Source organism: Lactuca virosa, chromosome 4 (assembly GCF_052849685.1).
Source record: "Lactuca virosa cultivar CGN04683 chromosome 4, Lactuca_virosa_CGN04683_v6, whole genome shotgun sequence".
Lineage (NCBI taxonomy): Eukaryota > Viridiplantae > Streptophyta > Magnoliopsida > Asterales > Asteraceae > Lactuca > Lactuca virosa.
Genome location: NC_136429.1, coordinates 111077080 through 111089797, shown reverse-complemented (window position 1 = coordinate 111089797; position 12718 = coordinate 111077080). Strand labels below are relative to the sequence as shown.

Sequence of the window (12718 nt, the reverse complement as noted above, 5' to 3'; positions counted from 1 at the left end):
TTCTTCGCAAGTCATATGGATGCAAACTCAACTGCGAGACTATGGCTTCAAAATTTCACAAATTCCCATATTTTGTGACTCAACCAGTGCAATTGCCATTTCTCACAATCCCGTTCACCATTCCATGACAAAGCACATCGACATTCGATATCATTTCATCAAAGACAACATTCAAAAGGGTCATATCAAATTGCACTTCATCAACACCGAAGATCAAATTGCCGATGTCTTCACTAAGGCTCTCGATGAAACAAAGTTTCAATACTTCCTAGGCCGTCTAGGAATGTTAAATCCATATAACATCTATCCTTAAACTTTTACTTTTTGTTTGTACAAAAGTGTGTTTACTTTCATTCAAAAGGAAAATTCAAAAACAATTGAAAATTGCTTTCCTTTTAAAAATTACCAAAAACATTCAAATAACCAATATTTCCAAAAACATTCAGAAAAACAAATCTTAAAAAAAAATTAATAAAAGACTTGCCATAATAAGCTTTTATAGAACCTTGTGATTAATCTTCTCTTGACTTAATTTTCAGATGCTTATGCTCGATGAAGATTTGAAGTCATATTGATTCTCAATTGGAGTGAAGGTTCAAATATCCTACTTTTCATAATGTATATAACTTTATTTCCTTCGATTTTATTTCATTATTGACGATTTTAAACAATCAAGGGACATAAGGTTAGGAGGTTCAGATGAAAACAAAAACCCATGTGAGAATTTGTGCCTCGTCGATCTAAATCATTGTGGAAATCATTTCTTGTGAGCTTAGGTGTGTCACTATTGCTTATAAGGTATACCCAATTATACCTTGTCACGGTCTCATTTTTGCTTAGATATCAAAATGACCAGGGACGATACATTCATTTCTTACATACTAGACAAACTGTCTTTTATGCCACCTATCCCTACCTAGATAAAAGCCAACCAAAAATGAAGACTTGCGATCCCATGATCCATCAAGCAAACAACGACATATCCTTACAAGAAAACCAAAAGAAAAAACAAATATCTATCAACATCCAATCCTCAAAGACAAATCAACAAGAAAACAAATGGATTCAATAAAGATATACCAAACAAAACAAATATATATATATATATATATATATATATATATATATTCTATATTTGATATTTTCAAACAAACTTTCAACCAAATGGTTATTTCAAAACAAAAATCATAAAATCCCGCGATTTGTTTTAACTATTTTTCACAAAAGAAGATATCTCAATCACTCAAGTCAAATACTCTTAAAAAGGTCTCAAATGTAGCAAATTCTCAATGCTAAAACAAAATATCTTTTTACAATAAATCGATATTGATCAAGAAACAGGATACTATCAAAGAAGAAGCTGCAACAACAATGGATTTCCCGGGATACTGTAGCCTTCATCACTGAAGAATCTTAGTTGCAAACTGCACTATGAAAATTGCTAAACCCCTCTACATGTATTTCCCGACGGACAGAGAGTGAACGTTAATGGCATGAATGAAGAAACCCACTGAGTAATGCCGAAACCAGTCTTATGTGATTGATTATCTAATAATGAGACTAAGTGACTTTACAGGAAAAGCATAGCTGAACACCTCCAATATGAGTGTGAGTCGTCAGAGAGAGATATCACTCATTTTTAGTGATCATTAACTTGTTCTGCTGCCAGAACAACCAAACACCCAAGTGAAGTGTGAGCTATATCTATGAGCGTTCATCTGAATCGACCTGTTAGACCACTTGTCGTCAGAAATAATGCTATAAAATCTTAAGGAAATTCCTTTAGATACATATATGACTACCTTTTGATAACCGAACCCGAGACTTTGATTCGGAAACAAATTTCTGAAAATCTTTTACATAAGATATGTTAAACAAAGTCACAAACTTTCAAAACAATCACTATGTTTTATATATCTTATCTATTGACAAATATTTTATCTTGAATCTTCAAAAGTTCAGAACTGTCAATATAATTATATCATACCTGTCCTTATTTCAGTAATGATCACATAGGGGGAAATTGTTGAAAATTATTTTTGTATGTGACCATCACTGAAATAATACGAACTGTTTTTATATTATCTAACAAATATTATCAGTTATTTCAGGTTGTATGGATTCGTGCTTAATTATGAAATACAAAAATACGCAAAGACGGAAAAATAGCCGCATATTTGATCGTTTGAAGACAAAACAAATCAAGAGATAAAAATGTCAAGACTTCAAAAACTCAAGGGTCAAATATGAAAATTCAATTCATTAATTGAATTTAAAACTCATATCTCTCGGTGGAGAATTAAAAATGAAAAAGCAAAACTCACTCCCACGTTCTTACCTCCTACCCTACTACAACTTGCAGCCACTACTTTCAACAAACACTCAAGTGAAGAAGATTCTTGTTCTCTCATATATGTATACATGTGTATGTATAGAGAATAAGTGAGCTATAGTTCGTGTGTGTTCTTTTTCTTTGTAATACCTCCAGCTACATCTCAATACACAAAAAAAACTCTCCCAACCAAGAACATCAAGATTAACAACAACCAAAAATGAAGAACATCAACCATCTTCATCTTCTTCATTCAAACTCAAGGTGTTCATCTTCAACCCATCAAACATCATCATCTTCATAAACTTTCACCACCATCACCACCTTATATCAACCTCCAAACAACCTCAAAATACTCTCCAAACACCCTCCAAACACCCTCCTTAAACCTCCTCTAAAAACCCTTTCAAATGACCACAACCATCATCACCTTGCTGATTTTCGACTTCAGAATTTGCAAGTTAAGAAAAAATTCACCGAGCACAACTCAACAAGATAATACGGGAGAGATTTGCAACGCAAATTATTCAGGACCTTACCTACATCCAGGAATTTTCCTCGATTTTTTTGACCACTACAAACCCCAGAGAGACACGAGAGAGAATTGGCTATCCAGAGAGATTTACTACGAAAATTTATATTCATAACCACCCAAAGCTCTTTCAACATCACCCTCTTTGTTACCTTATACCACCAAAACTACAACCTTATTCCACCTTCTACCACCCTCCAAATACCCACTTCAACCTCATCAAATCACCTTAAAAAACCCCATACCCAAATACAAAAAACATTACCCGTGTATTTTGTATCGTTTTGTAAACAATTCATTGTTACATAAAAAGAATTTATTGTTACTTACCGGATTGAACTTTGAACAAATAGAGACACGGTCTATTAAGATCCAGTCCAATTCTAAACCAGTTCAGTCAATTTATTGACGAACCGACTTTATATATATTTATATATTTATATATTTTATTACAGCTTTACGTCATTTAAATACTGTCATTTATTTCATTTATAGCTTTCAGTCATTTATAGCTTTCCAGTTTATATTTATTCCGCACTTCTTATTTTTTTTCCGCATCTTATCTCCTTAAATATATATATCTGTCACCCAGTAACTGGTATCCGAGCCTTTATTCGTGGTAATCAGATCGTATATTTTCAACAATTATTATAGAGAAATTGAAAAGTCATGGTAGTTTCAAATGAATGTGGTGAAAGGAAAAATGCATGCGAGTTTCAAATGAATGTGGTGAAAGGAAAAATGCATGCGAGTTTCAAATGAATGTGGTGAAAGGAAAAATGCATGGGAGTTTCAAATGAATGTGGTGAAAGGAAAAATGCTTCATTTATAATATAGTATGATATGATATGATGATATGATGATTTATTTAATCTTATTAACCAACTTATAATTATTATTAGAGAGAAATTGAAAAATCATGAGAGTTTCAAATAAATGTGGTGAAAGGAAAAATGCATGGGAGTTTCAAATGAATGTGGTGAAATGAAAAATGCTTCATTTATAATATAGTATGATATGATATATATATATATATATATATATATATATATATATATATATATATATATATATATAGAGAGAGAGAGAGAGAGAGATGAGGGTTCAATTGAGAAAAAAAAAGGTTGAGAATGGGGGAATCATTCTCAGTCACTCATTTATTTTTGCCGCAAAAGCCTCCGTCATACCAGCGGAAATGGGAAAGGAATAGACATGTGTTTTCCAACAAAACATGTTTCCTTAAACTATGCTAATCATTACCTTAATATATACAAAAACATAGTTTTTTTTCGTTTTTTTAATTTTTAAGAAGCTATTTTTATCGAAAAATGATTTTAAATATACCAAAATTCATGATTTTTTATTCTCTACAAATAGACATCCATATTGATATAGTTTTAAGATCAAATAAAAAATTTATTTTTTTTATATTTTCAGCTATCGTTATTCATAAGTGAATAAAAATAAATCAGATTTTTACTACAGTACATTCGTTATTCACTTATGAATAAAAAGTATAATTAATTTTTTTTACAATTTAAGTATCATTCATATATGAATATAGAATATAATAAACATAATATATTGATATTTAAATATTAGACGATGCATTCACTTGTGAATATTACATAATATATTCACTTGTGAAATATTAGATGACATATTCACTTATGAATATTAGATTATATTTTCATATGTGAATATTACATAGTATTGCATGGTATATCACATGTGAATATTACATAGTATATTCACTTGTGAATATTAAATGATATATTCACTTATGAATATTACACAGTATATTCACATATGAATATTACAAGATGTTTTCACAAATATATATAATTGTTATATGTTATTCACTTATGAATATTACACAGTATATTTACATATAAATATTACAAGGTGTTTTCATAAATATATATAATTTTTATATGTTATTCACATATGAATAACATACAGACTTGCATATTTGTTTTGTGTTTTTAATAATCATATACTGATTCAGGTGAAAAAAACATATTAAGATGTGAATATAACGTGATAATTTAGTTTATGCATTTCATCAAACAGTTGGAGTGCATACAAGTTAACTTTTTTAAAAATGTTAAAAACATGATACTTCCGATTCAAGTTATCAATTCCAAATCATCATATACTTCCGATTTCGATTTTGAAGCGTGCAATTCCGATTTTGATTTCATTCCAACAAAAATTCTGATTTCAATTTTGAAACCTTGAAATCCCGATTCCAGATTTCTTTGTAATACTGATAATCAAGACGCGAACTGTTCCGATTAGAATATATGTTCCAATTTCAAAAGCTTCCGACTTCAGATGCGACATCCTATGTCTGGTCGATTTCACATTTTGATTTTGATTTCCGAAAATCCGATTGTGAACCTGTGAGTACCGATTCCGAGTCCTTCAATGTCGACTGTGACTGCGAGTCCAGAACTCCGATTCCAATTGCATGAACAACGAAGAAATTCTGATTCCAACTGAGTTCGTTTGTGAATCTGGGAAATTCCAATTCGAAGTATTCAACAAAGAAATCGATGTTACGTATTTGAGGTTGAAGGTTGTTATCATATTTACAAGTTTGCCGCCGTGTCTTTTTATGCTTAGATTAAATGAGTGGCTGAGAATGATTCCTTCATTCTCAACATTTTTTAATTTCTCAATTGAACCCACCTATATATATATATATATATATATATATATATATATATATATATATATATATAATACTCGGACCCGCGTCTTTTTAAGTACATGGCCTAATTGTAGAAAATAAGAATACGAAATTCTCTTAGTATGTATCAAGGGAAGCTCAAGTACAATCTTATGATGTAGTGTGTGTTATTATTTCAAGCATATTTGTCCCATTCTTTCTCTTTTTGGATTCCTTTCCTCATATATGTTAAATCACATATGTATATTACACTTGAAAGGATGGAATATATATACAATGATATTATTCATATGTTATAATTTATGTTAATTTTGTTAAACATTGTGTATTTATACAATATGATATACATGGACAATTTCTATAATAAAAATTTACCTAGGTACTTACAGCATTGATACCATTTAGTAGTCTCATTTATGCCCCTCATAGTTGATCAGATATGTTGTTTTTTATGGTTATGCATTTTTAATTTTATGGTTCTAGAGTTCTTAAACTTATAACATTGACAACATCTTTCTCTCTATCTATCTATCTCTCTCCCCCTCTTTGTATGTGTATGTGTGTGGTTATTTTTGTATGACTAGGGGAAAAATTGTCATTTATAAAATTTTGTCATTGTGGTATTCACACACACATATATATATATATATATATATATATATATATATATATATATATATATATATATATATTAATTTTGCCTTCTTATAAAGATCAATGAAATTGAAATATGTTCATTGTGGATTATAGACTTTATTCAGACCGCCATCGTGAGGTCAACCAATTTAATGCACTCTTCTTAATGTTTCTTTTACATATTACTCTATTTTTAAACATTAGTTGTGAGACCCGTATATTATACGGGTTGATTATAACAAAATGTTAAATACGAACGATTAAATGGGAAGTTTTTTTGAATTTGAATTTTGAAATAAATGAAAATTATGAGAAAAAAAACATGAAAAATATAAAAAATAAAATATTAAAATTATGTGTTTAGTTATCCGACCCGTGTACTAAACGGGTTAATTACATGGGCGAGGTCACTTACAAGCAAGGTGGGTCCTATGACCCACCTAATTTTTTAATTTTATATAGTATTTGTATAGAAAAAAATAGGAACTACCTTCAAAAACGAATTAAGACCTACCTAATACTATTTGACAAAATAAGAAAACAAATAAATAAAAAAAATAATGGAAGACTTATATTTAAATTTCAAAGCAAATGGTTAATACTTTCAAAACCTATCACACATCGGAGATAAAGAGAGAGCTGAAGTTGTTTGATGTTATAAATATAAATTATGAATATTTATTATGAAAATTAAACAACAACACAACTCCTCTCATATTGTTGGTCGTACAAAATGGTTGTTGCAAATGAACTTTTTAAAAAGAAAAGATACTCGGTCGTGCAAATTAGTCGATTTTACCAATTTTTAGCTATTCTATCAGTCCGATTGAACTCGAGTTTTTACAAATCGGTTGTTTTTTTATTGGTTCGACTCGACCCAATCTGTCATATATAACGTTGACTCTTTGGTTTTTCCGTCTGCACATAATTAGGAACCACATGAAATTATATTTTAGATTCGTCACTGGTTAATTATAACAAAATATTAAACACAAGGTTTAAATTGTAAGTATATTTGAAATTGAAATTAAAATTTAAAATTTAAAAACTATATTAATAGTCATTATGGTAAGTTTAATTTATGGAAACTAATTAATGATATATATTAGTAATGAAAAATGAAATAAATGACAATTGAAAAATAAATATATTTTAAAATTATGACAAAATAACATGTGTCAAATTGAATAAGAGAATGACATGTGACATAATCATTCTTATTTATTAGGGTAGATATATAATAATATATTTTACTAATTTATACATCGAAATAAAGATAATATTTATAAATATAATATAAGATATTTCTTTAGTACAAGAAGATAATAAAATATACGACGTTAATAACATGTTAAAAATGACATTAGTTACATATGCTTATAACATAAACATAAATAAGTTGCTTTTTTTCAAGTATAACAGCGTAATAACAAAAAGTTGAATATATAATGGTATAATTGATAGATTTTTCAAATTATATTGTATTGAAAAAAATATATTATAGTTATAATGGTGTAATACACGAATAAATGAGAGTATATTACTATGTTTTGTGATTCATAACAATTATTTAAAATATGTTCATAGTTTTTTTATTAAGATAAATTCAGTTTGTATTTATTTCGAGAATGTATTTTAAAAATTCTTATTGTTTACACCTTAATATTAACACAATTATTTAAAACATGTAAATAGTTTTGTTTAGAGAAATCAAACATCCTCATATTTTTTTCTCCTATTATCTTCTTACACATTTAAGATTGTGATCAGTATTATATTTAGGGTGTGTTTGGGGATCACTTTTTAAACTTAAAAGTTGTTTTTATAAAATAATTTTTTGTAAAAGAATTTTTTCTAAAAATAGTGTTTAAAATATGTTTGGCTTGACTTTTAATACTTTTATGTGACAAAAGCCAAAAGTCACAAAAAGATAGAAATTCATATCTTTTGTCCAACCAATTTTTTCTTCTTAACTAAAAAGTTGATTTTAAAAGAAATTTTCAATTTACCAAACAACTTTTGATATTTTTTAACTTTTTGAAAAAAAGTTAAATGTCAAAAAGTTGATTAAAAAGGAATCTCAAACACCTCCTAATAAAATTAACAAATTTTTAATACACTTGTTATCATTTAAAAATAATAGATGATAGATAGAAACAATAAGTAGGATGATATTTGATTCTTTTATTAGTATAGATTGAATTACTTATTCATCATTTCGTTTTTATTTATTTCAAAATTTTACTTTAAATAATGTTTAATGTTTACACATTGATATTTAAATTTTTATTTAATCAATTTGTGTAATAAACTGATCTCAGACATAGTTTAAAAATAAAAAAACTCTATTGAACTAAAACTTACTATACTTTATTAATATGCGAACAATAAATAACCAAATCAATTTGAAATTTTATTTTATATATTGTATTTATTTTATTCATATGCAAACAATAAATAACCAAATCAATTTGAAATTTTATTTTATATATTGTATTCATCTATTATAAACACTAGTTGTAAGATCCATGTATTACATGAGTTAATTTAAAAAAAAAGTTAAATATAAAGGTCAAAATATTTAAGAACTTTAAATTTATAAGAAAATAAGAAAAATAATGAATTATTATAATGGAAATGTTTTTTTATCTTTTAAATTTAAACAAATAATTTAAATAAAGAAAATAGCTTTAATTTTAGGAATTTTGAAATTAAAAGATAAGTTTATTAATGAAATTGATATTCATTTATTACTACATTTATTGCAATAATTGTATTAAAATATTATGTTAAATTTAATAAAATAGAAAAAACTTATAACATGACATATGAAAAAAAATTAATTCAAAATAACCACAAAATAACATTTAACAAATTGATTGAGAATATGACAAGTGATAAAAAAAACATTCACTTATTAGAAATGATGATGATTATATTATATTATTATTATTGCTTCTTTCAAATTTCTAATTTTTTTTCGAAAAATTTGCTTAGTAGTATATGCTTATTAATAATTTTACCACATAAGTTTAATTCTGGATAATGACAATGACGTGGACATTTGTTTTTGTTATACACAGTTACACACTAAAGAGTTTGACTTAAACTAGGAAACCTTATTAAATTCTAATATATCTACAATACCTCAATGTCCATCATCGCCCTATAAATACATCGGCGATTCATCTTTTTCAAAGTACAAACCATTCATCTTCTCTTCTTCTTCACAACATTACATTGGAGTTCTCAGATCGAACGGAAGCTCAGGAAAGCAAATTGTCATGGCCGGCGGTGGAATTCCGACTTCTACAGGCGGCGACAAAGCTTACCCGGGAAACCTTACCCTCTACGTCACTTTTACTTGCGTTGTAGCAGCCATGGGTGGCCTCATCTTCGGTTACGATATCGGAATCTCCGGTACACTATTTAACATTCATTGATGAAGTATTTTATTTTTTATTACAGGGATTTTAACTGAAACGCTTGTATTCTTGAATGTTTACAGGTGGAGTTACGTCGATGAATCCATTCTTGCAGAAGTTCTTCCCGTCGGTCTACCGGAAGCAGATAGAGGACACCTCAACCAACCAGTACTGTAAGTTTGACAGTCAGATATTGACAATCTTCACGTCCTCTTTGTACTTAGCGGCGCTGGTGTCTTCACTGGTGGCATCGACGGTGACTCGGAAACTTGGTCGGAAACTGTCTATGCTTTTCGGCGGCATCTTGTTCTGTGCCGGAGCTCTGATGAACGGATTTGCTCAGGCTGTTTGGATGCTGATATTGGGTCGTATCCTACTTGGTTTCGGAATTGGGTTTGCTAATCAGGTAACTCATCGATCAAATGTATCTTCTCTCTTTTTTCTAACTATTTGTTTGATCCATAAATTCTTAATCTTCTTTGGTTTTCTCTTATACAATTTCAGTCTGTTCCATTATACCTATCTGAAATGGCGCCATATAAATATAGAGGGGCACTCAACATCGGATTTCAATTATCATGCACCATTGGAATCCTAGTGGCAAATATACTTAACTACTTCTTTGACATGATCAAAGGAGGGTGGGGTTGGAGGCTGAGTCTCGGTGGTGCTGTAATCCCTGCCTTGATCATCACCATCGGTTCTCTTTTCCTTCCCGAGACCCCAAACTCCATGATCGAGAGAGGTAATAAAGAAGAGGCAAGAGAAAAGCTTCGAAGGATTAGAGGTGTTGACAATGTCGATCAAGAGTTTTATGATTTGGTCATGGCCAGTGAAGCATCCAAGAAGGTTGAGCATCCATGGAGAAACTTGTTGCAGAAAAAATACAGGCCACAACTGATAATGGCTATCTTGATTCCAGCTTTCCAACAATTAACTGGGATTAACGTGATTATGTTTTATGCCCCCGTTTTGTTTAAAACCATCGGGTTTGGAGGAAAGGCTTCTCTTATGTCTGCTGTGATTACTGGTTCTGTAAATGTCATGGCAACTTGTGTTTCAATCTATGGTGTTGACAAGTGGGGAAGAAGGTTTCTTTTTCTTGAAGGTGGAATTCAAATGCTCATTTGCCAGGTATAATATTTTGATATTCATCGGAAACCAATTTTTAGTCATTTAAGATTCAACCATCATTATGATTACATTAATTGTTTTCTTTGAAACAGGTTGCAGTTGCAATATTTATTGGGAGCAAGTTTGGAATAGATGGGAATCCTGGTGACTTGCCAAAATGGTACGCTCTTGTGGTGGTGTTGTTCATATGCTTGTATGTATCTGGCTTTGCATGGTCGTGGGGTCCACTAGGTTGGCTTGTGCCTAGTGAGATCTTCTCACTTGAGATCCGATCAGCAGCTCAAAGTATCACTGTCTCCATGAACATGATCTTTACCTTCATTGTCGCTCAAGTGTTCTTGACGATGCTTTGCCACTTGAAGTTTGGGCTCTTCATCTTTTTTGCTTTTTGGGTGGTGATGATGACAGCGTTCATATACGTGTTCTTGCCTGAAACAAAGAATATTCCAATTGAAGAAATGGTGGTTGTGTGGAAGAATCATTGGTTTTGGTCAAGGTTTATGGTGGATGTGGAGTACCCGAATGGAGTTGAAATGACGAACGGAGGTCAGCTGGTCAAGGAGGTATAAGAAATCAAGATGGCATAGTTTGGGGACTCAATTGCATATCGATAAAGTTTTTAGTTTTTTTTTTTTTTTTTTTTTTTGGTAATAGGTAGAAGTAAAATACACTTTTTTGGGCTTTGAAAAAGGTTAATATGAATATATAGTTTTAAATTTATATATTTAATTTACTTTAATATAATTTGTGCCTATTCACTGATCTGTTTAATTTCTCTTAAATCATAACATTGATGGTTTCATGATGGAAAGATCATGACATCATGTATTTAAGAAATAACATTGTTTAAATGTAGGGATGGTATTGGGATGGATATCATACGGGTATTAGTGATTTTAGTTTTTGTGACAATGACAAATCTAGTCAAATTCTTTAATTATGTCTTTGCTTAATCGCCAATTTTTTTTAAATAGCCAAAAATAGCCAAGAAAACCCTAAGTTTTTAAAATCACCTATGTTTCATACATGGTCTACGATTTAAGGGTTTATTAGTTTAGTATAAAAAAAAAAGAAAAAAAATCATTTGCACATATGAAACCGTAGGTGAAAAAATTATCTGCGGTATGCTCTCTACGAACTACGGTTTCCCAAATCATAGATAATAAAAACTACTGCTTCCTTTGAATAACTATTGTTTCATTCTAAAAACTATTGTTTGCTATGAATAACTACAGGGGCGGAGCTTCAACGATTGATTCGGGGGCCGGAAATATAATATGTATAAAAATTAGTAAGTAGGGGGGGCCACAGCCAAAATTTTATAGTTTTGGGTCTAAAATGTATAAAATGAAACTAAAATGACTATTTATAACCAAAAATTCAGGGGGGGCCACAGCCCCCCAGCCCTAATAAAGCTCCGCCAATGAATAACTAGTATTTTGTTCTTGGCTTTCAATTCTTTTTTTGATCAAACTACGGAATCAACCCAAAATACCTACCTTTACGTACAATTATATCAATATACTAATTTGAAAAATAAAACTTAAGAAAAAAAAGTTAACAGAAACTGTAGGTTTCGTAAGTCACCTTTGGTGTACAACCTGATAATGCATAATGTGTGCATTAACATGTTGTACACCGTACGTGACTTAAGAAACCAAAAGTTTCCTTTTTTTATTTTTTGTTTTTTCCAAAAAAAAATTACCTTAATCTAATAGATTTCATATTAAACAACAATAAGCAAAAAAAAAAAAAAACAAAACAAAACAAAAAACAAACAACGGAAGAATACAAGAAAATACATGATTATTTGGAGTCTTCATTGATAGAGTTCTATCTACCTTCAAAGAACGGAAAATGACCCAAAAGCAAAATTTCAAATTTATATATTATGGACTAATGGGCCGTCAAACAGTAGACGGACTTTGAAACAGTAGCTTAATGCCCAAACCGTAGTTCATTTA

General features: G+C 29.8%; 1 protein-coding gene across 1 annotated transcript; it reads left to right on the top strand.

The window, feature by feature from the left end:
- The first annotated feature begins 9415 nt into the window (after positions 1-9415).
- Positions 9416-11474, top strand: LOC145168420 (sugar carrier protein C-like). Its single transcript, XM_079087238.1, has 4 exons — positions 9416-9615; positions 9704-10026; positions 10125-10754; positions 10847-11474. The coding sequence occupies exons 1-4, from the start codon at positions 9480-9482 to the stop codon at positions 11321-11323; spliced, it is 1566 nt and encodes a 521-aa protein (XP_078943364.1). The 5' UTR covers positions 9416-9479; the 3' UTR covers positions 11324-11474.
- The last annotated feature ends 1244 nt before the right edge of the window (positions 11475-12718 follow it).

What these genes read in the sequence shown, in the direction of transcription:
- LOC145168420 (XM_079087238.1), top strand. Translation starts at nt 9,480, where the DNA reads ATGGCCGGCGGTGGAATTCCGACTTCTACAGGCGGCGACAAAGCTTAC. An exon ending in TTACGATATCGGAATCTCCG is followed by an intron (nt 9,616 to 9,703) that starts GTACACTATTTA and finishes GAATGTTTACAG; the next exon opens with GTGGAGTTACGTCGATGAAT. An exon ending in TTCAAATGCTCATTTGCCAG is followed by an intron (nt 10,755 to 10,846) that starts GTATAATATTTT and finishes TCTTTGAAACAG; the next exon opens with GTTGCAGTTGCAATATTTAT.